The sequence below is a fragment of the Stylophora pistillata genome, chromosome 8 (genome assembly GCF_964205215.1).
Source record: "Stylophora pistillata chromosome 8, jaStyPist1.2, whole genome shotgun sequence".
In the NCBI taxonomy this organism is placed as follows: Eukaryota; Metazoa; Cnidaria; class Anthozoa; order Scleractinia; family Pocilloporidae; genus Stylophora; species Stylophora pistillata.
In genome coordinates this window covers 9,398,725-9,426,330 of record NC_142526.1, presented here as the reverse complement: position 1 = coordinate 9,426,330, position 27,606 = coordinate 9,398,725, and the positions used below count along the sequence as shown (strand labels likewise).

The following is a 27,606-nucleotide window of genomic DNA, read 5'->3' as shown; positions in this document are numbered from 1 at the left end:
AGCTGAGTTGGGAAGAATGGTGACTGCGGGAAAAGTAAGAGATATCTCATTCACCAAGAGCCAGGACGCAGATGCCATCGGCACCAACCTGACCGCCGCTTTTCCATTCCTGGCGGGGAAAGACTTATCAAGGTACGCATAGTTCTTCACAGTACTCTCTTAAAAATGGTTTGTAAATAGCAGTCGCATTAAGTAAAATACCGTGGGTTCGGTTAAGAGTAAGCACCTTTCTTGTGAACGACAAAAACGCGCAATGGGAATACCTCTCGTTTAGCAGGAACACAACAGCTTTCTCGGCTTAAATTATTACAATTGCTGCTTGCAGTATAACCAAGGCATAGGATGGCCAGCAAATTAGTGAGGAAAAGGCCTAAAACCGGTTAAAGAAACAACACAGAATTTAAGATTTCCAAATCATATATTTGACACTTTTAATGGAACAGAAGTTTACTAATAATAGATTGCAGCTAACTCGTTCCACAGTCGTCTTCTTGCGAGGCTCGAATGGTGAGATGGGTGGGACCCTTTGCTGACATTGCCCGTCATACCTAATCTTTGCTGATGTTGTATTTTAACACTGTACTAGTACCTCCGAAATGTAAAAAGAATTACTTTGACCCATTTAAATATCTCCTTGTGTCATCATTCCACTGTTATGCCACTCAAGTTATACTGACCGCTCAGACTGAATTTACAGTTTCTATCCCTTTTCTTTTCCTTACACAGTCTTGAAGTTATTAAATCTTATGCTCGTGGCCATGCCATGATGAAGGTAGCCGACGGCCTTCTCAGTGGTGCCCAGATCTTAGAGCACTTTGGCGGAAATCGAAAGAAGAGAGTATTTTTGTACCTTCCTCCCGGTAGTTCTTTAACTGCTATTTACATAATTATTATAAGAGCTATGAGCTACATGAAATGATTATGTCATACTTTGAATACTAATACAAAAGGCTGGTCCATGCATGGTTTTGATATAAAACACACAAGTAAGTGACAACAGCAGAAAAGTCAAAAAGTCAAAAAGCAAAAGAAAAATCAGCCACGAGTGAGTGTTTCTCCCTACACTTCTTCACACGCTCCAGGCACTTCTTTTTGTAGTTCATAACCCAAGAAGGTTCTTTCGAGCCATTGATATTATTTGATCTGCGAAAAAGTTTACATTTCATTTCTATAGAAAGTGGCTCATGACTTCAAGCAATTTTGTTGAGTACATTGCTCATAAAATTGTGATAGAAATTATGTATTTTCATAAGTTTCCCTCTTAAATAGCATAGCTACTCCTTCAATTCCTTATCCTGGAGATATGCTTCTTTTAATAAGCCTTTTTCCTTTTGGCTTGCAAAAAATGCAAGCTGATCTGTGGCCTTGCAGCAGCCTGCGGGGTAATGGTGCAGAGTTTCCATCTTCACACAAGGAAAGCAAATTTTGATTCCTGTATTGAAGGCATGCCATATTCATCAATTAATAAGCATGGGGCCAAAGAATATCTGAGTTTCAAACCAATGAAGCAATGCAATACAATACTGGAATAACTACTGACATCTGACGTAAAAAAAACAATTATTATTTAGTAGCTATTTCTGATGATGTTATTTCAATTCATCCACAGCCAATGCTTTTAATGCCAACATCCAAGTAAATACTGATTCAGCCTCTTCTAATGGATGTGAGTTGACTTAACATTCCATAAACATGTAAACAACAACCCAATGAAGCTAATTAATACAATACTGGAATAACTATTGACATCTGACGTAAAAAAACACAATTATTACAGCTACCTCTGATATTGTTAGTTCGATTCATCCACAGCCAATGCTGTTAATTCCAACAGCCAAGCAAGAACCAGTTCAGCCTCTTCTAGTGGATGTAAGTTAACTTAACTTTCCATCTGACATAAAAAACACAATTATTATTCAATAACTCTTTCTGATGTTGTTATTTCAATTCATTCACAGCCAATGCTGTTCATTCCAACTACCAAACAAATACTAGTTCAGCCTCTTCTAGTGGATGTGAGTTCATTTAACACCCCATTAACATGCAAACAACAACCCAGTGAAGCTATTATTTTAATACAATATACCTGAATAACTATTGGCATCTGACTTAAAGACCACAATTATTATAGTTACCTCTGATGTTATTACTTTATTTCATCCACAGCCAATGCTGTTTATTCCCACAGCCAAGCAAATACTAGTTCAGCCTCTTCTAGTGGATGTAAGTTAACTTAACATTCCATAAACATACAAATAACAACCCAATAAAGCTAGTTAATGCAATACTGGTCAGGAATAGCTATTGACATCTGACATAGAAAACACAATTATTACAACTACCTCTGATGTTATTGTTTTTATTCACCAACAGCCAATGCATTTCATTCAAACAGCCAAGCAAATACTAGTTCAGCCTCTTCCAGTGGATGTAAGTTGACTTACCGTAACATTCCATAACCACGCAAACAACTATGGACATCAATTGCTGAGGACCATTCCATTTAATAGCTAGACATGCACCCCTAATTAATCAGAAAAGTCACAATTTATACCCAAAGAAAAAATATCAAAGGCCAACTGATGCCCCACCCCCTCAGAAATAACACAATATAACGTTCGTAGCCCCTTTAAAGAAAGATCAATTTATATCCCAACCTTTCAGGAAATAATTATTATAAAGATAAAAGATGCCACCATAGCAACCCCACCACCCCCAAAATTTTATTTTCTTTCATCCACAGCCCAAGACAATCCCATTGATAATTGATGGAGGGTTAAAGCGGGTCTCTATTTACCTTCTACTTTCATAAGCAGATAAGAGAGGTGGGGCCTGTAGAGTTCCCAGCTTTACAGGAAGAAAACTAGAATCACTTTTCCTTGATTTCAATGCCTGAATCATACAGCCATTGACTGCTATTATTGACCACTTACCTTTGATCTTAACATCCACAGCCAACATTGCAGCCTCTTCAACTGCCACTCTTGTGACTAATGCAAGGTCTGGAAGGCCAATAATGACCCCAGCTGTGCCAAGCTTACATCTTCCAACAAGTATAAATGGATGTGAGTTAAACATTAAATGATGTTAGGGCAGTTGCAGTAAAACAAAAGCAACTAACCTCATCGACATAGGGTAAACAGACTTTTCGAGTATTGTTATGAGCTATTACAGTTTGAGCATTTGACATATTAGTCCAGTGTGAAATGTTGAAAAGTTGCTTAGATGAATTGATAAAATGAGAAATGACTTTGTTCTTCAATTAGTAAATTTGCAAACACAAACTAACAGAGTACAATTGAAGGAAAGGACATATTGAGTCCAGATCTGCATATTCAAAAGGCCACACTTAAGTCAGTTAAATTTTCTTACACCAGAATAGATTTTGGGAGGCAATGTGACCAGGCAAATTAATTCTTGGGCAATTGATGTATGATTCCATCCCCTGCTAAAAGTGTTTGCATAGTGGGGTGAAGTTCACTGGTAAAACAAAATTGAACAAAATTTTTCAATAACACACTACTTCAACATAAAAATTGCTTAGAAAAAATTAACTATCGATGGAACTCTCTCACAGGTGTGGTGGCCGCATGGCTGAGTGGTTAAGTGTTCTAGATTTGAAATGTAGTGGTCCTTGGTTCCACTCCCCTAGCTATCTGGATTTGTTCTCTGTAGTTTGTGAGCTGAACCCCTTAACCCCATAGTGTAAATACTAAGCCAAATGGTCAGCCTCCTACCAGTTAGGGTTCCTAATAGTTTATGCTTTACTTCTGAAATTTGTTTATTTATGTACAGCACAACAGCAAAACAATTCAAGCTCGAGAAGGCCTCTAATTACCCCAGCTATATCCAGTGTATCACTACCTTCAACTGGATGTGAGTTAAATATAATAAAAAATGAACTATCAACACATTAACCAAAGATAAATACTTGAAGTAGTGTGAACAAGCTTTTTTTTCGACAAATAAAGAAAGCTAGCAATTTCTCAGGCCACCAGTTTGAGCATCTTACATATTAGTCTCAAACTTGAGTATTTCATCCAGGAAAAATCATGTTATCTATTTATTTTTCTTGAAAGTTGTAACTTTTGTCATCTCCCACACCTCCCAAAAGAAGTTCCAATAAGGAACCTTGTTGGGTTGGTTTAGAAAAAAAAAGGAGAAAAAAACTGGTTATGATGACCACAAGATAGAAATACATTTTAACCCAGCAGAGAAACATCAGCCTATAGAATATTACCGTCTAAAAGATCAGATATCATCAGTGTCAACAAAGTGTCCATTATTTCCTCACAATTCATCAAGACTTAGGGGAGGTGGGGCCCATAGAGTTTCAAGCTTTATGTCAAGAAATCCATTATTCCTTGATATCAACACCTGAATCAAGTGACTAATGACTCCTATCATAGACTACTTACCTCTGAAGTTATCACTTCAATCATCCATAGTCAATGCTGCATCCCCATCAATGGCAACTCTTGTAACCAATGCAAGTTCCAGACAGCCAACAGTGACTCCAGCTGTATCCAGCTTATCTCTACCAACAAATGGACGTGAGTTAAACATAGCAATGATTTCACAACAAATACTGAAAAGCCCCAAAAAAATTTGAACCAAGAAATTGTCAGTGATCACTTGCAAAGTAAAAATCCAAAAGACAAAATTAATGCTTATGTGTGAGTGGTGTAAGTTTTGCTTTACGTATTTTCTCCCAAAAAAGTTAACAATTTTAGAACTGACTGGTAATAATTCTTAAATGCTGTTGTGTATTTAGAAAGGGACTTTTGTCTGACAATATGATTTTCAATCGACATAAATTTAGCATTCTTAAGTTACATTATTTTGCCTGAGGTGGTAAGATAATTATTGCAACAATTTTGTGCAATTAGCTTTAACAAATTTCTACATGTACTTTTTTTTAAGGAGAAACTAGAAGGTACATTACCCAGTTGGCCAGAAACTCAATCAGGACTGGTGAGCTTTCCAACTTTACCCACAAATTTATATTCTATATTCTTTGTGAGATAGAAAAGAAAAAAAGGTTGCCAGTGATTGAACAAAGAATGAATGATCATTAGACAGACTTTCACACCCAGTGTGTAGCATTTACTGAGCTAAATGTTTAGTATTTTGTTTTGTCTTCTACATTTAGATGAACATCAACTCCAAATTGATGACTCAGATGGTAAGATTATAGACTATGAATCTGGTTGTGATGTTTTAAATGTGGCTTTACAAATAACACTTGCCAATTCAATTGGATATAATCATAAAATTTTCATAAGGGGTTCCAAGGGAGATTTTTAAGACAAAAATTTTGAAAGGAGCTGAGAAAACACATTTAACAAAGAAAGGAAACTTCAACATAGGGAATGGCATAAAAATGACCACTATATGCAATGAGATTAAAAGGCAAAGAACTTCTTTCTTCCGTGGTGTACAGATTGGTAGCCTTAAGACATAACATAGTACTAAGTGACCTTGCTTACCTCAAACTCCACATAGTTTCGTGGTTATAGCATCCTTCCAGAGTGCAAATGGTAACAAGCTCTGCTGTCATCAGGAATCAGATTTTTTCTTTGTCCCATGCTGCTAACGATGAATATACTTACATTCAAAGATATGATACAAAAAGTAATGTATTTTCACTGAACTTCACTTTGAACACAACACTATTTGTCAACCTACCACAGATGAGGAATTGCTACAGAGTCCTTTTAGAGACAATGGAGACACTAACATAATTATGCCTTCTCCCCAAGGTAAGTGTGAAAATCAAATCAAAAAATCTGTTTATTACCAGAATGAGGTTATTTTTATTTTATTCCCCACCTGAATCTCCAACAAGAGGTGCCCAAGTAACAGTCAGGCTGTAACCACAATAATTTACAATGATGTTCCCTTACATTTTCATGCAAGTGCCCCAGAAACAGGCAAGGCAAAGGAGAACCAGACCTGCGGTAACTTCAACCACGACAAGGCCAACTAGTTGTAGCACATCAGGTAATATTTATAAAGTAAGAGTAAGTTAATAACTACATCTTGGGAGTCAAAGGGATAAACATTATAAACTTGGCTTAGTGAAATGCATTTGTGCAACTCCATGAATACAAAGGCTAGAAAATTATGTTTACACAAATGCAAGTGAAATAAACTCTTGATCTAGTATACATTTCAATTCAAGGTAGAAGACTTGCTGTTCAGAATAGAAAAAAGAATGCCAGTTTTTACCAAAGTAAATGCATGTGGAGGAGACTGGTCCCAATGTGAGGACATCATTGTCACCTGCCTCTCACATATTTTTCAAAGCTCATTTGAAAATGGTCCAAAATCCTATGTTTGTGTCATGATTTACCCGAAAACAAAGTGACAAGTAAATTGAGTGGACAATTCAAATATACCTCTGAGTGGCTCGAAAGCAGTGATATCATTGTTTCTCAGGGTTCCATGGCTCACCATTTTATGGAGATGGAATGCAAGGTATGATGATACTATTATGACTTTTGTTTGAATTCTTTTTCTCTTTTTATTTTTCTTTGTTTTCTTTGAGGGGAGATTGAGTCAGTTTGCTAGACATAACGTCTCTTTGAGGGGAGGGGGGGTGTTTAAATTACTAAATATTTATTTCTTCTTCATCATTTATTGCCAAGATCTGTGGTTATATATAACATCCCAAAATCTCATTGTTTCAACAGTTGGAACAGTTAGAGAAGACCTCTCTTTACATGGTATAAGAGGTAAAGTAATTCTAGTGTAATCTGTGATTGTTTTAAAGACAAAAAGAAGATGAAGTTGCCCCAGAGAGCTGATTGAAGGATTATTATCAACAAAATGATGGAACTGTTCAAAACTGATCTTTTCAGCACATAATATGCACTTGATCAAATATCCATAACAGGAAAAAAGCATATGTGAAATTATATTTGCACTACACTCAAATATACAGATTAGATCCAAAGTGAAAAGTCAGGACATGTAAAAATAAAAGTGCAACTACGCACCAAATGATACACTGTACACAATTAAATTGAAGGATTATTATCTACAAAATGAAGGAAATGTTCACAACTGATCTTTCCAGCACATTGCATGCAACTGGGTCATATATTTATGAAAGGAAAAAAAGCACATGTGACAGTATATTCACACTACACTCAAATATACAAGCTAGATCCAAAGTGAAAAGTCGGGAGTCACATGTAAAAATACAACTGCAATTACATGCCAAATGATACACTGTACACAGTTAAATTGCCTTAATGAAGTGTAACCAGTTTATTTGCAGAACTCTTTTCAGAGTGCAAAATATGTTGTAAACTATAGCATGAGTTTGAGAACATGAACCTATCAACTGGGTATTTAACTTTGTATTTTCATTTTGTTTACAATGTGTGGTACTCATCCGATACAGTCTTACTTACTAAATGCAAATTGTTTTGGCATTGTTTTGAAGTTCACTTACACATAGATAATACTTTAATTTCTAAGTATGTTTAACATGCTTTATAATACATTTAATTAACACCTACTGCACCTCTCTTACAACACTCAACCAGTTCTGTTTCCTTCTGGACACTTGATTAACAATTATTATTTACTTTTATTTTAGGGGCTCCCTGCAATGCTCCAAGCAGAACCAGTGAGGTTTGGAGGTGCGAGAACATGCTGGAGTTAGCTTGCAACAATGTTGAACAATCCATGCTGCCACTCCTGAATCATTCTTTTGAAGAGGTGACTAAATGCAATTATTAAAAAGAATCATGTACATTAATTATAGACTATAATGCAATTGTGGTGATCTTAAATTCCAATATTCAATTCTGATTTATTCAACATTAAATTTATACCAAATTCCTAATTAATCTCTGGAATAGAGCACTTAATTGGATTGTAAATTAATTCCTGTCAAATGACAAAAACCATTATGTTCATTTATTTTTTAACCATTTAAAAATTGACTAATCATTCCATTATGTTTTTTTTGGGTATAGTTATGCTGGCAAGCACGAGAGGCTAGGCGCCCAATAGTAGCTGTCCTTCTGAACCCAAATGGCCAAAATGATCTAAGAGAGGACATGCTGAGGTACTGATAATCTGTACAAATAACATAAACCAGGCAGGCAGGCCTGTAACAGGCCAAGTGGTTAAAGAGAATTTTACTAGGGCTGCTTACATTGACATTGATCACTAATGCATGAAAATGAAATTCTCCATTTGTTATTACTATTTTGGCAAGGGCTCTTCAAAGGATGATGGTGGCTGGTTCCATCAATGAGGCAGAATGGCTCTATTGGGGAGCTGAAACCTCATCAGAAGAGGGAAGGAAAGGTAGGGTCAAAGAGTTCATTATCTGTATAGTCAAAACCTAAGGCTTAACAATTCATTTCATTAAGTTTATTAATTAGGTACAGTATTGCTAAAAGCTAATTAAGTTACCACTTCTGGCCTTTAACCAACTACACACAACTCTTATATGTGAAACTGCTTAAAGTGTAGCTTAAAATTCACTTCTAAGTGATTAAATTAACAAAAATTAAACTCAACTACCCATAAGTGGCAATATAACTCTAATTTCAAGATCACATTTTCTTTTCATGAAACAGTCCTTGCGCTATACGTACATGAAAGACTGAATGAGGACCAGATCATCTTGTTGGTGCCCTCTCCTCGTCAAAATCCAGTATTTGTCGAGCGCATACAAGGTAATAACCTGGTTAAGAGATTATTTCAGATCAGATATTTCATTAAATCACTTTTTTCAGTGGCTTTTAGGAAAACTACATATTTGGTGATGATGAGCCAAAACTGCCATAAAAAATGAGTACAATGTGCAAATGCCTACGAATGCTGTGTTTTTTTGTTTTTTTTTCATTGTTAAGCAAATTTCATACTCTGTCTTCTACTATCATACATTTGTATAAGCCTTATTTTTGATGATTGCAGTTAAATTATGTCATGCAGCCTAGGAGAAGGAATGTCAAACTTATTTTCATGGGAATTAATTATGTCATGCAGCCTAGGAGCAGGAATGTCAAACTTATTTTCATGGGAGACTTTGCATAAAGTGAATATCCAGAATAAAGTTGGTCTATAATTAAAACTCTCTTGAATCATTTTTAGCATCGGATGCAAACAACACTGGCCTCGGAAGTGTGTGTGAAAGGGTAACCATGATGATCCAATCACTTGTGTTGGAAAGGTAATAATTTTGTTGTATAATGACTATTGAACAACAACAAACATATGAAACATATGAGTGAACTGCGGTTATGAGACGTATATAAGAACGATCCTTCGCAGTAAAGCACTATTTGAGCAATAGTGGATATCAGACCTGAAAAAAAAAAATTTCAGGCCTGTACGGGATTCGAACCACTGACCTCTGCGATACTAGTGCAGCGCTCTACCAATTGAGCTAACAAGCCAACTGGGAGCAGGCCATCAAATTAATTCGATATAGACCCGTAGATGATAAATCGAACAACAACAAACATATGAAACATATGAGTGAACTGCGGTTATGAGACGTATATAAGAATATATTGTATTCGTATATTGTTCGATTTATCATCTACGGGTCTATATCTAATTAATTTGATGGCCTGCTCCCAGTTGGCTTGTTAGCTCAATTGGTAGAGCGCTGCACTAGTATCGCAGAGGTCAGTGGTTCGAATCCCGTACAGGCCTGAAATTTTTTTTTTCAGGTCTGATATCCACTATTGCTCAAATAGTGCTTTACTGCGAAGGATCGTTCTTATATACGTCTCATAACCGCAGTTCACTCATATGTTTCATATGTTTGTTGTTGTTCGATTTATCATCTACGGGTCTATATCTAATTAATTTGATGGCCTGCTCCCAGTTGGCTTGTTAGCTCAATTGGTAGAGCGCTGCACTAGTATCGCAGAGGTCAGTGGTTTGAATCCCGTACAGGCCTGAAATTTTTTTTCAGGTCTGATATCCACTATTGCTCAAATAGTGCTTTACTGCGAAGGATCGTTCTTATATACATAATGACTATTATTGAAATCTTATAGAGCAATGCACCACAAAACTGTTAGATACTTCACATTATCCATGTTACTCTGTTTACACAGGGAACAACTTGCCCTCTGGCAAGAACCGAGGACAGATGGGAAAAGAAAAGAAAATAAAAGGAAAGAAAATAAAAGGAAAGATGAAGGAGATGCAGCAGAGGTATAACCTTAAGGCATCATTTTCATGGAAAATTAAGTGAATACATCAGTTTACTTATTTTGTCACCTGTGTCAACCAAACAGGAAAGGAACTTAATTCAAATGAATTTCCAAAGGAGAGTACAAGAACTTAGAGGGACAAATCACAACTTAGATTCAACTAGACATATTACAGGCTTTTGTGAGTCAAACTTTTGCAGCTGAATTACAATTATTACATCTTGAAAACACTTGGCTGAGGTTCAATCAGATAAAAACCAGTTTTAATCAACAGCAAGGGTGATTTCACTGAGAACTACTTCCAGTTGGAATTTCTAGATGGAGGAGAGGAGTGTTAGTAGAAAAATCCTTTTACTAGTTTACATAATGAAATGTTTGAATTTTTTTATTTTTGATAGGTCAGACAGAAGAGGAAAGAAAGGGTGAAATCTCCTCCACCAGGCGAGGTGTACACCAAAATTATCCTCCGCTGCACCGGTAACAAGAAAATTGGCAGGCGGTTTAGGCCAAATGCTTTTTTCCAGGTACATTGGAGTACTTATATTTATACACCTGGAATGCCACAGTTTTGCATATATTACAACTGATTACAGTTGAAATTATTACCATTTGCAAGTTTTATTAATTCACTTGACTAAATTAAGCAATCCCCCAAGCAAGGTCTCAATAAGGGGCAAAAGCAGATGTTCACTTATACATTCATGGATTTTCCTTATGGCTGGGTCATGATCCTGAGTGCATTGAACTCTGACAAAAGCCACTGCCATAACAGTACCATGGTGACCACAATTCCAGCTGTTACTCAGCATGTAAATGATACAAATATTTTGTCTATGTAACTATGCAGGAAGTCTACGACTGGGCAGGATCTCATGATGACCTGCCAGGACACTTCATAATAAGGAGAAGGCAGCAAGTGGTGCGCCACAGTGATCGGCTACAGGGGCACGAGATCCTGGATGTTGTAGAAGGAGTGAGTGCTTCCTTAAAGTAGGAAGAAATAAACAACATTTACTTTAACATCAGCTTTCCATTACTTTCATGTCAAGACTGCAGCTACCTCTTCACTCATTCTTTGACTATAAAGTAAACTCTCTTTTTCTCTTGAAATTTATCACAGGAAGAAGAGCAGATAACTTCATCACTGCAATCGCAGGTAGGGAATGTACGGTTCATGTAACTTGTGCAGTCTCTAAATAGCACAATTGGTTTAATTAGAGAATTGGCTAAACAAGGAGCGTGACTTTCTTAACTTAACTTGTCCAAGTGCAGTGTTGTAATCTAGTGTACCATTTTGTTGCTTATTTTTAAAAAGTATGTTTAAAGGAACTAAATTTTGATTATATCAGAATTGGCTCAAAGAAAGTAAATTTGTCATTACAATAGTTTCCAATGACACTGAACATAACCATCTAACAAAAACGAAACTTAAAACACTTCGACAAGTTCCTCTCCAACAGAGCAGAGCTCAAAGAATGTATGGCAATGTCTACTGGAGCTAACAGCTCAAGCATAATTTCCATTTCTCTTAATGGATCCTTGGTAGAAAGAGCCAACCCTATGCTGTCCCTAAGCAACTCCTCCTTTCTCCCATGCTTTGGCAAAATAGTGCATTCCTTTTAATGTAAACGAAATATTTATAGTGTACAAAGTGTTTTCAAATTGTAAATTGAATTAATGAAGGGTGGTGTGATGCTCAAAGGAACAATGTTTATTTTAATTATGATATTTACACATAACTCCTTTGAGCACCACACTTCCCTTCCCTTATTTTACTTGCAGGTGTCCTTCCGAGGGAATTTTCCAGCAGAAAATGACAACCTCTCTGTGACTTTAGTAGGTAAGAAAAACTTGATTTTTATTAACCTATCAAAGAAATAACATTCTTCGTCCAACAACGAAAATGCATCCAGAAATATTAACATCCCCAGGTAATACATGGTTCATGATATCGCAGTGGCCCAATAAAGATTATTTTGTTTGAATACTCGAGAAATCAGGGTTTCAGCTAAACATAAATATTGTGAACAACAAACACAGAGAACCAAGTAACTCAATATTTTGTGTATGATCATAGATGTAGGCCAAGCTGTGGGAGACGTGGAGAGAAAAGAAGGGGCTAAGGGTGGAGATGAAGAAGAAAAGCAGGAAAAAGAAAAGGAAGAGAATAAAGGAGTAAGTAACAAAGAAGAAACCATGGACAATGGAGATAAAGGAGGCAATGGAGGAATACCAGCTGGAGCAGTAGAAAAAGAACATGAAGAGGAAATGCAAGAAGGAGAGATGGAAATTGAAGGAAAACAAGGAGGTACAAAGAAAAGAAGGAGGGACAAGAGGACAACAGCCAAAAGAAAAAAGGCAAAAAAGGAGCCTGCGACATAAGAGAAATTTGGTGAGATTATGAGTACACAGAGTGTAAAAGTGTAATACAGATAACTGCTGAAGCACTTAAAACAAATTTAAACTCTTAATGTGATGTGTGCAACAGTAAAAAGCTTCCTATCAAAAGTCTGTCTAGGAAACACGAGAATAGGAAAAATGGATTAGGTACATAGGCTAGTAAAAGTCAGTTTTTATCCCTGAAATCAAACATGCTAACAACAGAATTACAATTACTATAAATTGTGGAACAATGTTATGATTTGCAAATATTTTTATTGATTTTTTTTTTTTTTGAAGGATTCTGATGGCACCTGAAAGTGAGAACAATAAAAATGGCAGACTCGATATTACTAACATTTATTATTTGCAACCTCAACTTGTCAACTTGTTAATGTCATTAACAGGTCATAAAATGTTCAGTTCAGTTAAAAAAAGTGAACTACCACATTTTTATTATGTCTAACTGTACCGCCAAAAAATGTCTTGCTAGTGTTTTTTGTAATGATCGCAAATTAAGAGCATGGTTTTTTCAGTCTATGCAGAGGGCTAGGTCAGGCTACAGGTTTCATAGCTAAGGTTATATCGACAAGCATTGATTATTTTGTTAAAAGTGAACTGTTGCAGTTGTGTAATAGCTTCTACACTTGATTAGATCAGTGGATCTATGGAAACACTCTTAACTGAATTAGACCTGTTAATGACAGAAACCTCTTTGTTGTCAATTAACAAACTATTTCCTAAAAATTAATCACTTTTGAACAAAATAATCAATTCTGCGTTTATTTAGTTAACATTTAATCTGGATTCAAAGATGTATTTCTCTCACTGGTATCAATAATATTAGTGTGATTTGTGTTCTGCAATATCTGAATAGAATAAGTCAAACAAACACAACTTCAACTGTATATTAATTTTATATTTCAAAATTTAGCTTTTAACAATTATAGTAGCCTGCCAAACCTTACGTTTCATGAAAATTAATGTTGTAAATCCACCATGGTCTCTGATAATGTATATATTAAGTATATGATTTTGATATTATTCTTCTTACTATTTGTTTGCAAGAGATGAAAAAAAATAACTCTTTGTTTTAGTCCATTTCCTTTACTGTAGATATCTGCAGACAGCTAAAAAGAAGTGTGGCTGTTTTGTTTTTTCTTGAGTGCAAACCATCACTGAAAAGCCAAATTAACAAACGCTAGAAATAGTTATTAAGAAGACCTGCCTTTGCTATGCCTTAACCACTAAAAATATGAAAATACTGAAATTCATTGGTTACAGTACAAACTGCTACACCATACCATTTGTCATCCTTGCAGGAAAAGCTTGTTAGTTTACTTGTTTGTTTGTTTGTTTTGATTGTTTTATGAAAATATTTTGGTCTTACCACCTTCATGGCTTATTTATCAAACTAATATAACTTACAACCGAATGTTAGTGTTCACCTTCATGGCTTATTTATAAAAATAATACAACTTACAACCGAATATTATTGTTCGCCATATATGCTTAAAACCTAGCCTGATATAGTTCTCATAAAGTATTTTTCTAATCTGCATTAGCAACCGTTATTTAGGTAATAAAGAACATGGTTTCTCAATCAATCTCGACTCAATGCAGACATTTCTTTTCAGATTTTTTTGGCCATATTCTCCAAAACACTTTAATGTTACATAGGATTTGGGTTCCTTTTCCTAGCTACAAATGACCAATTAAAACAGAAGCACTAAAGTGTATTGAGCTTCTACAATAAAATTAGATTGTTTGTATTGTTGCATGCTGTTATGTATACTTTGTGTGGTAAACACAGGGTTGGAAAAATGGAGGGAAAAAGTTTCTTGTTACAGTACTGAGATTAAAAATAACCGAGAAATGTTCACTCCGGGATTGAGCTTAAGTTTGAAACTGAACAAAACGTTATTAAAAACTATGAACCAGCGAGTAGCAACACCCTCCCCTAAAACAATGCAGTAGAAAGAGCCAGTGCTCACCTTAGTGTCCTTCCCTTCATCTCCTTAGCAGAATTAAATCATTATTTGCTCCTGTTGTGTTTTCTCTTTCGAATTCCACCGAAAACATATTTCTACAAAGTCCCAAATTAACGAACTAAACTCAACAAGTTTGCCAGAATCATGGCCATTCTCGCTCGTCCCATGCTCCCTCCCAAGTCTTGGTACCAGATTACCTCTCATTTGCTGAAAGAAGATTAAACTGAGCTCGATACCAAACCGAGCTCGATCAGAAATCGAGCTCGATATGAAACCAATACCGCAAGGAAAACCGAGGACGATATCGAGGCAAACCGAGCTCGATAAGAAACCGAGCTCGATTAGAACAGATTGAGTTTGTCGAGCTCGTCTTTTTGATCGAGCACGATATAGTTGGATCGAGCTCGAATAGAATTGACCGCATTTCGAGCTCGTTGATCCGAGGTTGGTTTGAACTGGTACTCGAATCGCTATTCGAGTACGGTGAACATGAACCGAGCTCGGTTGCCCAGATACCAAATGTGATCCTCGTGCTCGATCAAAAAGACGAGCTCGACAAACTCAATCTGTTCTAATCGAGCTCGGTTTCTTATCGAGCTCGGTTTGCCTCGATTTCTATCGTCCTCGGTTGGTTTCATATCGAGCTCGATTTCTGATCGAGCTCGGTTTGGTATCGAGCTCAGTTTAATCTTCTTTCAGCAATTGAGAGGTAATCTGGTACCAAGACTTGGGAGGGAGCATGGGACGAGCGAGAATGGCCATGATTCTGGCAAACTTATTGAGTTTAGTTCGTTAATTTGGGACTTTGTAGAAGTATGTTTTCGGTGGAATTCGAAAGAGAAAACACAACAGGAGCAAATAATGATTTCATTCTGCTAAGGAGATGAAGGGAAGGACACTAAGGTGAGCACTGGCTCTTTCTACTACATTGTTTTAGGGGAGGGTGTTGCTACTCGCTGGTTCATAGTTTTTAATAACGTTTTGTTCAGTTTCGAACTTAAGCTCAATCCCGGAGTGAACATTTCTCGGTTATTTTTAATCTCAGTACTGTAACAAGAAACTGTTTCCCTCAATTTTTCCAATCCTGAGTTAACCACACAAAAAAGTATATATAACAGCATGCAACAATACAAACAATCTATTTTTATTGTAGAAGCTCAATACACTTCAGTGTTTCTGTTTTAATTGGTCATTTGTAGCTAGGAAAAGGAACACAAATCCTATGTAACATTAAAGTGTTTTGGAGAATATGGCCAAAAAAGTCTGAAAAGAAATGTCTGCATTGAGTTGAGATTGATAGAGAAACCATGTTCTTTATTACCTAAATAGCGGTAGCTAATGCAGATTAGAAAAATACTTTATGAGAACTATATCAGGCTAGGTTTTAAGCATATATGGTGAACACTAATATTCGGTTGTAAGTTGTATTATTTTTATAAATAAGCCATGAAGGTGAACACTAACATTCGGTTGTAAGTTATATTAGTTTGATAAATAAGCCATGAAGGTGGTAAGACCAAAATCTTTTCATAAAACAATCAAAACAAACAAACAAGTAAACTAACAAGCTTTTCTAGCAAGGATGACAAATGGTATTTTGTAGCAGTTTGTACTGTAACCAATGAATTTCAGTATTTTCATATTTTTAGTGATTAAGGCATAGCAAAGGCAGGTCTTCTTAATAACTATTTCTAGCATTTTTTAATTTGGCTTTTCAGTGATGGTTTGTACTCAAAACAAAACAAAACAGCCACACTTCTTTTTAGCTGTTTTTTGGCGGTACAATTAGACATAATAAAAATGTGGTAGTTCACTTTTTTTAACTTAACTGAACATTTTATGACCTGTTAATGACATTAACAAGTTGACAAGTTGAGGTTGTAAATAATAAATGTTAGTAATATCGAGTCTGCCATTTTTATTGTTCTCACTTCCAGGTGCCATCACAATCCTTCAAAAAAAAAATCAATATAAATATTTGCAAATCATAACATTTTCCACAAATTATAGTAATTGTAATTCTGTTGTTAGCATGTTTGATTTCAGGGATAAAAACCGACTTTTACTAGCCTATGTACCTAATCCATTTTTGCTGTTCTCGTGTTTCCTAGACAGACTTTTGATAGGAAGCTTTTTACTGTCGCACACATCACATTAAGAATTGAAATTTGTTTTAAGTGCTTCAGCAGTTATCTGTATTACACTTTTACACTCTGTGTACTCATAATCTCACCAAATTTCTCTTATGTTGCAGGCTCCTTTTTTGCCTTTTTTCTTTTGGCTGTTGTCCTCCTGTCCCTCCTTCTTTTCTTTGTACCTCCATGTTTTCCTTCAATTTCCATCTCTCCTTCTTGCATTTCCTCTTCATGTTCTTTTTCTACTGCTCCAGCTGGTATTCCTCCATTCCCTCCTTTATCTCCATTGTCCATAGTTTCTTCTTTGTTACTTACTCCTTTATCCTCTTCCTTTTTTTTTTCCTGCTTTTCTTCTTCATCTCCTCCCTTAGCCCCTTCTTTTCTCTCCACATCTCCCACAGCTTGGCTTACATCTATGATCATACACAAAATATTGAGTTACTTGGTTCTCTGTGTTTGTTGTTCACAATATTTATGTTTAGCTGAAACCCTGATTTCGCGAGTATTCAAACAAAATAATGTTTATTGGGCCTCTGCGATATCATGAACCATGTATTACCAGGGGATGGTAATCTTTCTGGATGCATTTTCGTTGTTGGACAAAGAATGTTATTTCTTTGATAGGTTAATAAAAATCAAGTTTTTCTTACCTACTAAAGTCACAGAGAGGTTGTCATTTTCTGCTGGAAAATTCCCTCGGAAGGACACCTGCAAGTCAAATAAGGGAAGGGAAGTGTGGTGCTCAAAGGAGTTTTGTGTAAATATCATAATTAAAATAAACATTGTTCCTTTGAGCATCACACCACCCTTCATTAATTCAATTTACAATTTGAAAACACTTTGTACACTATAAATATTTCGTTTACATTAAAAGGAATGCATTATTTTGCCAAATCATGGGAGAAAGGAGGAGTTGCTTAGGGACAGCATAGGGTTGGCTCTTTCTACCAAGGATCCATTAAGAGAAATGGAAATTATGCTTGAGCTGTTAGCTCCAGTAGACATTGCCATACACTCTTTGAGCTCTGCTCTGTTGGAGAGGAACTTGTCGAAGTGTTTTAAGTTTCGTTTTTGTTAGATGGTTATGTTCAGTGTCATTGGAAACTATTGTAATGACAAATTTACTTTCTTTGTGCCAATTCTGATATAATCAAAATTTAGTTCCTTTAAACATACTTTTTAAAAATAAGCAACAAAATGGTACACTAGATTACAACACTGCACTTGGACAAGTTAAGTTAAGAAAGTCATGCCCCTTGTTTAGCCAATTCTCTAATTAAACCAATTGTGCTATTTAGAGACTGCACAAGTTACATGAACCTTACATTCCCTACCCACGATTGCAGTGATGAAGTTATCTGCTCTTCTTCCTGTGATAAATTTCAAGAGAAAAAGAGAGTTTACTTTATAGTCAAAGAATGAGTGAAGAGGTAGCTGCAGTCTTGACATGAAAGTAATGGAAAGCTGATGTTAAAGTAAATGTTGTTTATTTGTTCCTACTTTAAGGAAGCACTCACTCCTTCTACAACATCCAGGATCTTGTGCCTCGGTAGCCGATCACTGTGGCGCACCACTTGCTGCCTTCTCCTTATTATGAAGTGTCCTGGCAGGTCATCATGAGATCCTGCCCAGTCGTAGACTTCCTGCATAGTTACATAGACAAAATATTTGTATCATTTACATGCTGAGTAACAGCTGGAATTGTGGTCACCGTGGTACTGTTATGGCAGTGGCTTTTGTCAGAGTTCAATGCAGTCAGGATCATGACCCAGCCATAAGGAAAATCCATGAGTGTATAAGTGAACATCTGCTTTTGCCCCTTATTGAGACCTTGCTTAGGGGATTGCCTAATTTAGTCAAGTGAATTAATAAAACTTGCAAATGGTAATAATTTCAACTGTAATCAGTTGTAATATGTGCAAAACTGTGGCATTCCAGGTGTATAAATAATTATAAGTACTCCAATGTACCTGGAAAAAAGCATTTGGCCTAAACTGCCTGCCAATTTTCTTGTTACCGGTGCAGTGGAGGATAATTTTGGTGTACACCTCGCCTGGTGGAGGAGATTTCACCCTTTCTTTCCTATTCTGTCTGACCTATCAAAAATGAAAAAAATTCAAACATTTCATAATGTAAACTAGTAAAAGGATTTTTCTACTAACACTCCTCTCCTCCATCTGGAAATTCCAACTGGAAGTAGTTCTCAGTGAAATCACCCTTGCTGTTGATTAAACCTGGTTTTTATCTGACTGAACCTCAGCCAAGTGTTTTCAAGATGTAATAATTGTAATTCAGCTGCAAAAGTTTGACTCACAAAAGCCTGTAATATGTCTAGTTGAATCTAAGTTGTGATTTGTCCCTCCTCTAAGTTCTTGTACTCTCCTTTGGAATTTCAGTTGAATTAAGTTCCTTTCCTGATTGGTTGACACAGGTGACAAAATAATTAAGCTGATGTATTCACTTAATTTTCCATGAAAATGGTGCCTTAAGGTTATATCTCTGCTGCATCTCCTTCATCTTTCCTTTTATTTTCTTTCCTTTTATTTTCTTTTCTTTTCCCATCTGTCCTTGGTTCTCGCCAGACGGCAAGTTGTTCCCTGTGTAAACAGAGTAACATGGTTAATGTGAAGTATCTAACAGTTTTGTGGTGCATTGCTCTGTAAGATTTCAATAATAGTTATTATACAACAAAATTATTACCATTCCAACACAAGTGATTGGATCATCATGGTTACCCTTTCACACACACTTCCGAGGCCAGTGTTGTTTGCATCCGATGCTAAAAATGATTCAAGAGAGTTTTAATTATAGACCAACTTTATTCTGGATACTCACTTTATGCAAAGTCTCCCATGAAAATAAGTTTGACATTCCTGCTCCTAGGCTGCATGACATAATTAATTCCCATGAAAATAAGTTTGACATTCCTTCTCCTAGGCTGCATGACATAATTTAACTGCAATCATCAAAAATAAGGCTTATACAAATGTATGATAGTAGAAGACAGAGTATGAAATTTGCTTAACAATGAAAAAAAAAAACAAACAGAGCATTCGTAGGCATTTGCACATTGTACTCATTTTTTATGGCAGTTTTGGCTCATCATCACCAAATATGTAGTTGTCCTAAAAGCCACTGAAAAAAGTGATTTAATGAAATATCTGATCTGAAATAATCTCTTAACCAGGTTATTACCTTGTATGCGCTCGACAAATACTGGATTTTAACGAGGAGAGGGCACCAACAAGATGATCTGGTCCTCATTCAGTCTTTCATGTACGTATAGCGCAAGGACTGTTTCATGAAAAGAAAATGTGATCTTGAAATTAGAGTTATATTGCCACTTATGGGTAGTTGAGTTTTTTTTTTGTTAATTTAATCACTTAGAAGTGAATTTTAAGCTACACTTTAAGCAGTTTCACATTTAAGAGTTGTGTGTAGTTGGTTAAAGGCCAGAAGTGGTAACTTAATTAGCTTTTAGCAATACTGTACCTAATTAATAAACATAATGAAATGAATTGATAAGCCTTAGGTTTTGACTATACAGATAATGAACTCTTTGACCCTACCTTTCCTTCCCTCTTCTGATGAGGTTTCAGCTCCCCAATAGAGCCATTCTGCCTCATTGATGGAACCAGCCACCATCATCCTTTGAAGAGCCCTTGCCAAAATAGTAATAACAAATGGAGAATTTCATTTTCATGCATTAGTGATCAATGTCAATGTAAGCAGCCCTAGTAAAACTCTCTTTAACCACTTGGCCTGTTAAAGGCCTGCCTGCCTGGTTTATGTTATTTGTACAGATTATCAGTACCTCAGCGTGTCCTCTCTTAGATCATTTTGGCCATTTGGGTTCAGAAGGACAGCTACTATTGAGCGCCTAGCCTCTCGTGCTTGCCAGCATAACTATACCCAAAAAAAACATATAATGGAATGATTAGTCAATTTGTAAATGGTTAAAAAATAAATGAACATAATGTTTTTTGTCATTTGACAGGAATTAATTTACAATCCAATTAAGTGCTCTATTCCAGAGATAAATTAGGAATTTGGTATAAATTTAATGTTGAATAAATCAGAATTGAATATTGGACTTTAAGATCACCACAATTGCATTATAGTCTATAATTAATGTACAAGATTCTTTTTAATAATTGCATTTAGTCACCTCTTCAAAAGAATGACTCAGGAGTGGCAGCATGGATAGTTCAACATTGTTGCAAGCTAACTCCAGCATGTTCTCGCACCTCCAAACCTCACTGGTTCTGCTTGGAGCATTGCAGGGAGCCCCTAAAATAAAAGTAAATAATAATTGTTAATCAAGTGTCCAGAAGGAAACAGAACTGGTTGAGGGTTGTAAGAGAGGTGCAGTAGGTGTTAATTAAATGTATTATAAAGCATGTTAAACATACTTAGAAATTAAAGTATTATCTATGTGTAAGTGAACTTCAAAACAATGCCAAAACAATTTGCATTTAGTAAGTAAGACTGTATCGGATGAGTACCACACATTGTAAACAAAATGAAAATACAAAGTTAAATACCCAGTTGATAGGTTCATGTTCTCAAACTCATGCTCTAGTTTACAACATATTTTGCACTCTGAAAAGAGTTCTGCAAATAAACTGGTTTCACTTCATTAAGGCAATTTAACTGTGTACAGTGTATCATTTCGCATGTAATTGCAGTTGTATTTTTACATGTGACTCCTGACTTTTCACTTTGGATCTAGCTTGTATATTTGAGTGTAGTGTGAATATGCTGTCACATGTGCTTTTTTTCCTTTCATAAATATATGACCCAGTTGCATGCAATGTGCTGGAAAGATCAGTTGTGAACATTTCCTTCATTTTGTAGATAATAATCCTTCAATTTAATTGTGTACAGTGTATCATTTGGTGCGTAGTTTCACTTTCATTTTTACATGTCCTGACTTTTCACTTTGGATCTAATCTGTATATTTGAGTGTAGTGCAAATATAATTTCACATATGCTTTTTTCCTGTTATGGATATTTGATCAAGTGCATATTATGTGCTGAAAAGATCAGTTTTGAACAGTTCCATCATTTTGTTGATAATAATCCTTCAATCAGCTCTCTGGGGCAACTTCATCTTCTTTTTGTCTTTAAAACAATCACAGATTACACTTGAATTACTTTACCTCTTATACCATGTAAAGAGAGGTCTTCTCTAACTGTTCCAACTGTTGAAACAATGAGATTTTGGGATGTTATATATAACCACAGATCTTGGCTATAAATGATGAAGAAGAAATAAATATTTAGTAATTTAAACACCCTCCCCCCCCAAAGAAAACAAAGAAAAATAAAAAGAGAAAAAGAATTCAAACAAAAGTCATAATAGTATCATCATACCTTGCATTCCATCTCCATAAAATGGTGAGCCATGGAACCATGAGAAACAATGATATCACTGCTTTCGAGCCACTCAGAGGTACATTTGAATTGTCCACTCAATTTACTCGTCACTTTGTTTTCGGGTAAATCATGACACAAACATAGGATTTTGGACCATTTTCAAATGAGCTTTGAAAAATATGTGAGAGGCAGGTGACAATGATGTCCTCACATTGGGACCAGTCTCCTCCACATGCATTTACTTTGTTAAAAACTGGCATTCTTTTTTCTATTCTGAACAGCAAGTCTTCTACCTTGAATTGAAATGTATACTAGATCAAGAGTTTATTTCACTTGCATTTGTGCAAACATAATTTTCTTGCCTTTGTATTCATGGAGTTGCACAAACAATGCATTTCACTAAGCCAAGTTTATAATGTTTATCCCTTTGACTCCCAAGATGTAGTTATTAACTTACTCTTACTTTATAAATATTACCTGACATGCTACAACTAGTTGGCCTTGTCGTGGTTCAAGTTACCGCAGGTCTGGTTCTCCTTTGCCTTGCCTGTTGCTGGGGCACTTGCATGAAAATGTGAGGGAACATCATTGTAAATTATTGTGGTTACAGCCTGACTGTTACTTGGGCACCTCTTGTTGGAGATTCAGGTGGGGAATAAAATAAAATTAACCTCATTCTGGTGATAAACAGATTTTTTGATTTGATTTTCACACTTACCTTGGGGAAAAGGTATAATTATGTTAGTGTCTCCATTGTCTCTAAATGGACTCTGTAGCAATTCCTCATCTGTGGAAAAATTTGCACAAAATTGTTGCAATAATTATCTTACCACCTCAGGCAAAATAATGTAACTTAAGAATGCTAAATTTATGTTGATTGAAAATCATATTGTCAGACAAAAATCCCTTTCTAAATACACAACAGCATTTAAGAATTATTACCAGTCAGTTCTAAAATTGTTAACTTTTTTGGGAGAAAATATGTAAAGCAAAACTTGCACCACTCACACATTAGCATTACTTTTGTCTTTTGGATTTTTCCTTTGCAAGTGACCACTGACAATTTCTTGCTTCAAATTTTTCTGGGGGTTTTCAGTATTTGTTGTGAAATCATTGCTATGTTTAACTCACGTCCATTTGTTGGTAGAGATAAGCTGGATACAGCTGGAGTCACTGTTGGCTGTCTGGAACTTGCATTGGTTACAAGAGTTGCCATTGATGGGGATGCAGCATTGACTATGGATGATTGAAGTGATAACTTCAGAGGTAAGTAGTCTATGATAGGAGTCATTAGTCACTTGATTCAGGTGTTGATATCAAGGAATAATGGATTTCTTGACATAAAGCTTGAAACTCTATGGGCCCCACCTCCCCTAAGTCTTGATGAATTGTGAGGAAATAATGGACACTTTGTTGACACTGATGATATCTGATCTTTTAGACAGTAATATTCTATAGGCTGATGTTTCTCTGCTGGGTTAAAATGTATTTCTATCTTGTGGTCATCATAACCAGTTTTTTTCTCCTTTTTTTTTCTAAACCAACCCAACAAGGTTCCTTATTGGAACTTCTTTTGGGAGGTGGGGGAGATGACAAAAGTTACAACTTTCAAGAAAAATAAATAGATAACATGATTTTTCCTGGATGAAATACTCAAGTTTGAGACTAATATCTAAGATTCTCAAACTGGTGGCCTGAAAAATTGCTAGCTTTATTTATTTGTTGAAAAAAAAGCTTGTTCACACTACTTCAAGTATTTATCTTTGGTTAATGTGTTGATAGTTCATTTTTTATTATATTTAACTCACATCCAGTTGAAGGTAGTGATGCACTGGACATAGCTGGGGTAATTAGAGGCCTTCTCGAGCTTGAATTGTTTTGCTGTTGTGCTGTACATAAATAAACAAATTTCAGAAGTAAAGCATAAACTATTAGGAATCCTAACTGGTAGGAGGCTGACCATTTGGCTTAGTATTTACACTATGGGGTTAAGGGGTTCAACTCACAAACTACAGAGAACAAATCCAGATAGCTAGGGGAGTGGAACCAAGGACCACTAGATTTCAAATCTAGAACACTTATCCACTCAGACGTGGGGCCACCACACCTGTGAGAGAGTTCCATCAATGGTTAATTTTTTCTAAGCAATTTTTATGTTAAAATAGTGTGTTATTGAAAAATTTTGTTCAATTTTGTTTTACCAGTGAACTTCACCCCACTATGCAAACACTTTTAGCTGGGGATGGAATCATACATCAATTGCCCAAGAATTAATTTGCCCGGTCACATTGCCTCCCAAAATCTATTCTGGTGTAAGAAAATTTAACTGACTTAAGTGTGGCCTTTTAAATATGCAGATTTGGACTCAATGTGTCCTTTCCTTCAATTGTACTCTGTTAGTTTGTGTTTTCAAATTTACTAATTGAAGAACAAAGTCATTTCTCATTTTATCAATTCATCTAAGCAACTTTTCAACATTTCACACTGGACTAATGAGTCAAATGCTCAAACTGCAATAGCTCATAACAGTACTCGAAAAGTCTGTTTACCCTATGTCAATGAGGTTAGTTGCTTTTGTTTTCCTGCAACTGCCCTAACATTATTTAATGTTTAACTCACATCCATTTGTACTTGTAGGAAGATGTAAGCTTGGCACAGCTGGGGTCATTATTGGCCTTCCAGACCTTGCCTTAGTCACAAGAGTGGCAGTTGAAGAGGCTGCAATGTTGGCTGTGGATGTTAAGATCAAAGGTAAGTGGTCAATAATAGCAGTCAATGGCTGTATGATTCAGGCGTTGAAATCTAGGAAAAGTGATTCTAGTTTTCTTCCTGTAAAGCTGGGAACTCTACAGGCCCCACCCCTCTTATCTGCTTATGAAAGTAGAAGGTAAATAGACACCCGCTTTAACCCTCCATCAATTATCAATGGGATTTTCTTGGGCTGTGGATGAAAGAAAATAAAATGTTGGGGATGGTGGGGTTGCTATGGTGGCATCTTTTATCTTTATAATAATTATTTCCTGAAAGGTTGGGATATAAATTGATCTTTCTTTAAAGGGGCTAAGAATGTTATATTGTGTTATTTCTGAGGGGGTGGGGCATCAGTTGGCCTTTGATATGTTTTCTTTGGGTATAAATTGTGACTTTTCTGATTAATTAGGGGTGCATGTCTATTAAATGGAATGGTCCTCAACAATTGATGTCCATAGTTGTTTGCGTGGTTATGGAATGTTACGGTAAGTCAACTTACATCCACTAGAAGAGGCTGAACTAGTATTTGCTTGGCTGTTTGAATGAAATGCATTGGCTGTTGATGAATAAAAACAATAACATCAGAGGTAGTTGTAATAATTGTGTTTTCTATGTCAGATGTCAATAGCTATTCCTGACCAGGATTGTATTAATTAGCTTTATTGGGTTGTTATTTGTATGTTTATGGAATGTTAAGTTAACTTACATCCACTAGAAGAGGCTGAACTAGTATTTGCTTGGCTGTGGGAATAAACAGCATTGGCTGTGGATGAAATAAAGTAATAACATCAGAGGTAACTATAATAATTGTGGTCTTTAAGTCAGATGTCAATAGTTATTCAGGTATATTGTATTAAAATAATAGCCTCACTGGGTTGTTGTTTGCATGTTAATGGGGTGTTAAATGAACTCACATCCACTAGAAGAGGCTGAACTAGTATTTGTTTTGTTGTTGGAATGAACAGCATTGGCTGTGAATGAATCGAAATAACAACATCAGAAATAGCTATTGAATAATAATTGTGTTTTTTATGTCAGATGGAAAGTTAAGTTAACTCACATCCACTAGAAGAGGCTGAACTGGTTCTTGCTTGGCTGTTGGAATTAACAGCATTGGCTGTGGATGAATCGAACTAACAATATCAGAGGTAGCTGTAATAATTGTATTTTTTTACGTCAGATGTCAGTAGTTATTCCAGTATGGTATTGCTTCATTGGTTTGAAACTCAAGATATTCTTTGGCCCCATACTTATTAATTGATGAATATGGCATGCCTTCAATGCAGGAATCAAAATTTGCTTTCCTTGTGTGAAGATGGAAACTCTACACCATTACCCCGCAGGCTGCTGCAAGGCCACAGTTCAGCTTGCATTTTTTGCAAGCCAAAGGGAAAAAGGCTTATTAAAAGAAGCATATCTCTAGGATAAGGAATTGAAGGAGTAGATATGCTATTTAAGAGGGAAACTTATGAAAATACATAATTTCTATCACAATTTTATGAGCAATGTACTCAACAAAATTGCTTGAAGTCATGAGCCACTTTCTATAGAAATGAAATGTAAACTTTATCGCAGATCAAATAATATCAATGGCTCGAAAGAACCTTCTTGGGTCATGAACTACAAAAAGAAGTGCCTGGAGCGTGTGAAGAAGTGCAGGGAGAAACACTCACTCATGGCTGATTTTTCTTTTGCTTTTTGACTTTTTCACTTTTGTTCTGTTGTCACTTACTTGTGTGTTTTATAACAAAACCTTGCATGGTCCAGCCTTTTGTATTAGTATTCAAAGTATGACATAATCATTTCATGTAGCTCATAGATCATAGTTATTATAATAATTATGTAAATAGCAGTTAAAGAACTACCGGGAGGAAGGTACAAAAATACTCTCTTCATTCGATTTCCGCCAAAGTGCTCTAAGATCTGGGCACCGCTGAGAAGGCCGTCGGCTACCTTCATCATGGCATGGCCACGAGCATAAGATTTAATAACTTCAAGACTGTGTAAGAAAAAGAAAAGGGATAGAAACTGTAAATTCAGTCTGAGCGGTCAGTATAACTTGAGTGGCATAACAGTGGAATGATGACACAAGGAGATATTTAAATGAGTCAAAGTAATTCTTTTTACATTTCGGAGGTACTAGTACAGTGTTAAAATACAACATCAGCAAAGATTAGGTATGACGGGCAATGTGAGCAAAGGGTCCCACCCATCTCACCATTCGAGCCTCGCAAGAAGACGACTGTGGGACGAGTTAGCTGCAATCTATTATTAGTAAACTTCTGTTCCATTAAAGGTGTCAAATAAATGATTTGGAAATCTTAAATTCTGCGTTGTTTCTTCAACCGGTTTTAGGCCTTTTCCTCACTAATTTGCTGACCATCCTATGCCTTGGTTATCCTGCAAGCAGCAATTGTAATAATTTAAGCCGAGAAAGCTGTTATGTTCCTGCTAAACGAGAGGTATTCCCATTGCGCGTTTTTGTCGTTCACAAGAAAGCTGCTCACTCTTAATCGAACCCACGGTATTTTACTTAATGCGACTGCTATTTATAAACCATTTTTAATAGAGTACTGTGAAGAACTATGCGTACCTTGATAAGTCTTTCCCCGCCAGGAATGGAAAAGCGGCGGTCAGGTTGGTGCCGATGGCATCTGAGTCCTGGCTCTTGGTAAATGAGATATCTCTTACTTTTCCCGCAGTCACCATTCTTCCCAACTCAGCTTTGCTTGGTACAGCAGTTAACCTTTTGTCCAAAAGGACAAAAGTTCTTGA

The 27,606-nt window shown here is 36.1% G+C and overlaps 7 protein-coding genes and 1 long non-coding RNA gene across 12 annotated transcripts in view; 2 read left to right on the top strand and 6 right to left on the bottom strand.

Moving 5' to 3' along the window:
* The first annotated feature begins 1,888 nt into the window (after nucleotides 1-1,888).
* Nucleotides 1,889-2,439, top strand: LOC148724859 (uncharacterized). Its single transcript, XR_015991033.1, has 3 exons — nucleotides 1,889-2,015; nucleotides 2,167-2,223; nucleotides 2,374-2,439. It is a non-coding gene; the product is annotated as an uncharacterized LOC148724859 (long non-coding RNA).
* LOC148724858 (uncharacterized) lies at nucleotides 2,356-14,347 on the top strand. Its single transcript, XM_088731203.1, has 22 exons — nucleotides 2,356-2,430; nucleotides 2,955-3,065; nucleotides 3,796-3,876; nucleotides 4,449-4,553; nucleotides 4,924-4,974; nucleotides 5,153-5,185; nucleotides 5,694-5,762; nucleotides 5,920-6,003; nucleotides 6,442-6,480; nucleotides 6,651-6,737; nucleotides 7,610-7,731; nucleotides 7,992-8,083; nucleotides 8,237-8,328; nucleotides 8,604-8,702; nucleotides 9,121-9,199; nucleotides 10,098-10,197; nucleotides 10,595-10,720; nucleotides 11,044-11,169; nucleotides 11,317-11,352; nucleotides 11,880-12,036; nucleotides 12,274-12,588; nucleotides 12,876-14,347. Exons 2-21 carry the CDS (start codon nucleotides 3,017-3,019, stop codon nucleotides 12,576-12,578), a joined length of 1,932 nt encoding a protein of 643 aa, XP_088587329.1. The 5' UTR covers nucleotides 2,356-2,430; nucleotides 2,955-3,016; the 3' UTR covers nucleotides 12,579-12,588; nucleotides 12,876-14,347.
* Nucleotides 14,348-15,689: 1,342 nt separating this feature from the next.
* LOC148724857 (uncharacterized) lies at nucleotides 15,690-17,125 on the bottom strand. The gene is made up of 2 exons (XM_088731286.1): nucleotides 16,800-17,125; nucleotides 15,690-16,517 (listed from the first exon to the last, which is right to left on the bottom strand). Exon 1 carries the CDS (start codon nucleotides 17,122-17,124, stop codon nucleotides 16,810-16,812), a length of 315 nt encoding a protein of 104 aa, XP_088587412.1. The 5' UTR covers nucleotide 17,125; the 3' UTR covers nucleotides 15,690-16,517; nucleotides 16,800-16,809.
* LOC148724856 (uncharacterized) lies at nucleotides 16,975-19,523 on the bottom strand. Of its 3 annotated transcripts, XM_088731282.1 has the most exons (6): nucleotides 19,402-19,523; nucleotides 19,241-19,298; nucleotides 18,672-18,785; nucleotides 18,219-18,344; nucleotides 17,352-18,071; nucleotides 16,975-17,114 (listed from the first exon to the last, which is right to left on the bottom strand). In XM_088731282.1, the coding sequence occupies exons 1-5, from the start codon at nucleotides 19,428-19,430 to the stop codon at nucleotides 18,012-18,014; spliced, it is 387 nt and encodes a 128-aa protein (XP_088587408.1). In that variant the 5' UTR covers nucleotides 19,431-19,523; the 3' UTR covers nucleotides 16,975-17,114; nucleotides 17,352-18,011. The 3 variants fall into 3 exon arrangements, with proteins under 3 accessions (XP_088587408.1, XP_088587406.1, XP_088587407.1); XM_088731280.1 differs by lacking the exon at nucleotides 19,402-19,523 and having other exon boundaries at nucleotides 19,241-19,354; XM_088731281.1 differs by lacking the exons at nucleotides 16,975-17,114; nucleotides 19,402-19,523 and having other exon boundaries at nucleotides 17,269-18,071; nucleotides 19,241-19,354.
* Nucleotides 19,524-19,617: 94 nt separating this feature from the next.
* Nucleotides 19,618-22,150, bottom strand: LOC148724855 (uncharacterized). Of its 2 annotated transcripts, XM_088731279.1 has the most exons (7): nucleotides 22,078-22,150; nucleotides 21,864-21,905; nucleotides 20,870-20,991; nucleotides 20,516-20,607; nucleotides 20,271-20,362; nucleotides 19,897-19,995; nucleotides 19,618-19,657 (listed from the first exon to the last, which is right to left on the bottom strand). In XM_088731279.1, the coding sequence occupies exons 1-6, from the start codon at nucleotides 22,082-22,084 to the stop codon at nucleotides 19,925-19,927; spliced, it is 426 nt and encodes a 141-aa protein (XP_088587405.1). In that variant the 5' UTR covers nucleotides 22,085-22,150; the 3' UTR covers nucleotides 19,618-19,657; nucleotides 19,897-19,924. The 2 variants fall into 2 exon arrangements, with proteins under 2 accessions (XP_088587405.1, XP_088587403.1); XM_088731277.1 differs by lacking the exon at nucleotides 19,618-19,657 and having other exon boundaries at nucleotides 19,680-19,995.
* Nucleotides 22,151-22,505: 355 nt separating this feature from the next.
* Nucleotides 22,506-27,606, bottom strand: part of LOC148724847 (uncharacterized) — a 32,483-nt gene continuing 27,382 nt past the window's right edge. For both annotated transcript variants that reach the window (XM_088731241.1, XM_088731242.1), the window contains one exon: nucleotides 22,506-22,641. In XM_088731241.1, the coding sequence (XP_088587367.1) occupies nucleotides 22,592-22,641 (50 nt within the window). In that variant the 3' untranslated portion in view covers nucleotides 22,506-22,591. The remainder of the gene's footprint in view (nucleotides 22,642-27,606) is intronic.
* On the bottom strand, nucleotides 22,725-25,405 carry LOC148724854 (uncharacterized). The gene is made up of 5 exons (XM_088731284.1): nucleotides 25,331-25,405; nucleotides 24,700-24,810; nucleotides 23,889-23,969; nucleotides 23,212-23,316; nucleotides 22,725-22,867 (listed from the first exon to the last, which is right to left on the bottom strand). Exons 2-5 carry the CDS (start codon nucleotides 24,746-24,748, stop codon nucleotides 22,725-22,727), a joined length of 378 nt encoding a protein of 125 aa, XP_088587410.1. The 5' UTR covers nucleotides 24,749-24,810; nucleotides 25,331-25,405.
* Nucleotides 26,543-27,606, bottom strand: part of LOC148724853 (uncharacterized) — a 1,088-nt gene continuing 24 nt past the window's right edge. The window contains exons 1-2 of the mRNA XM_088731276.1: nucleotides 27,425-27,606; nucleotides 26,543-26,830 (exon numbers count right to left, since the gene is read on the bottom strand). The exon at nucleotides 27,425-27,606 is cut by the window's right edge and continues 24 nt beyond it. Of these exons, the coding sequence (XP_088587402.1) occupies nucleotides 26,608-26,830; nucleotides 27,425-27,606 (405 nt within the window). The 3' untranslated portion in view covers nucleotides 26,543-26,607. The remainder of the gene's footprint in view (nucleotides 26,831-27,424) is intronic.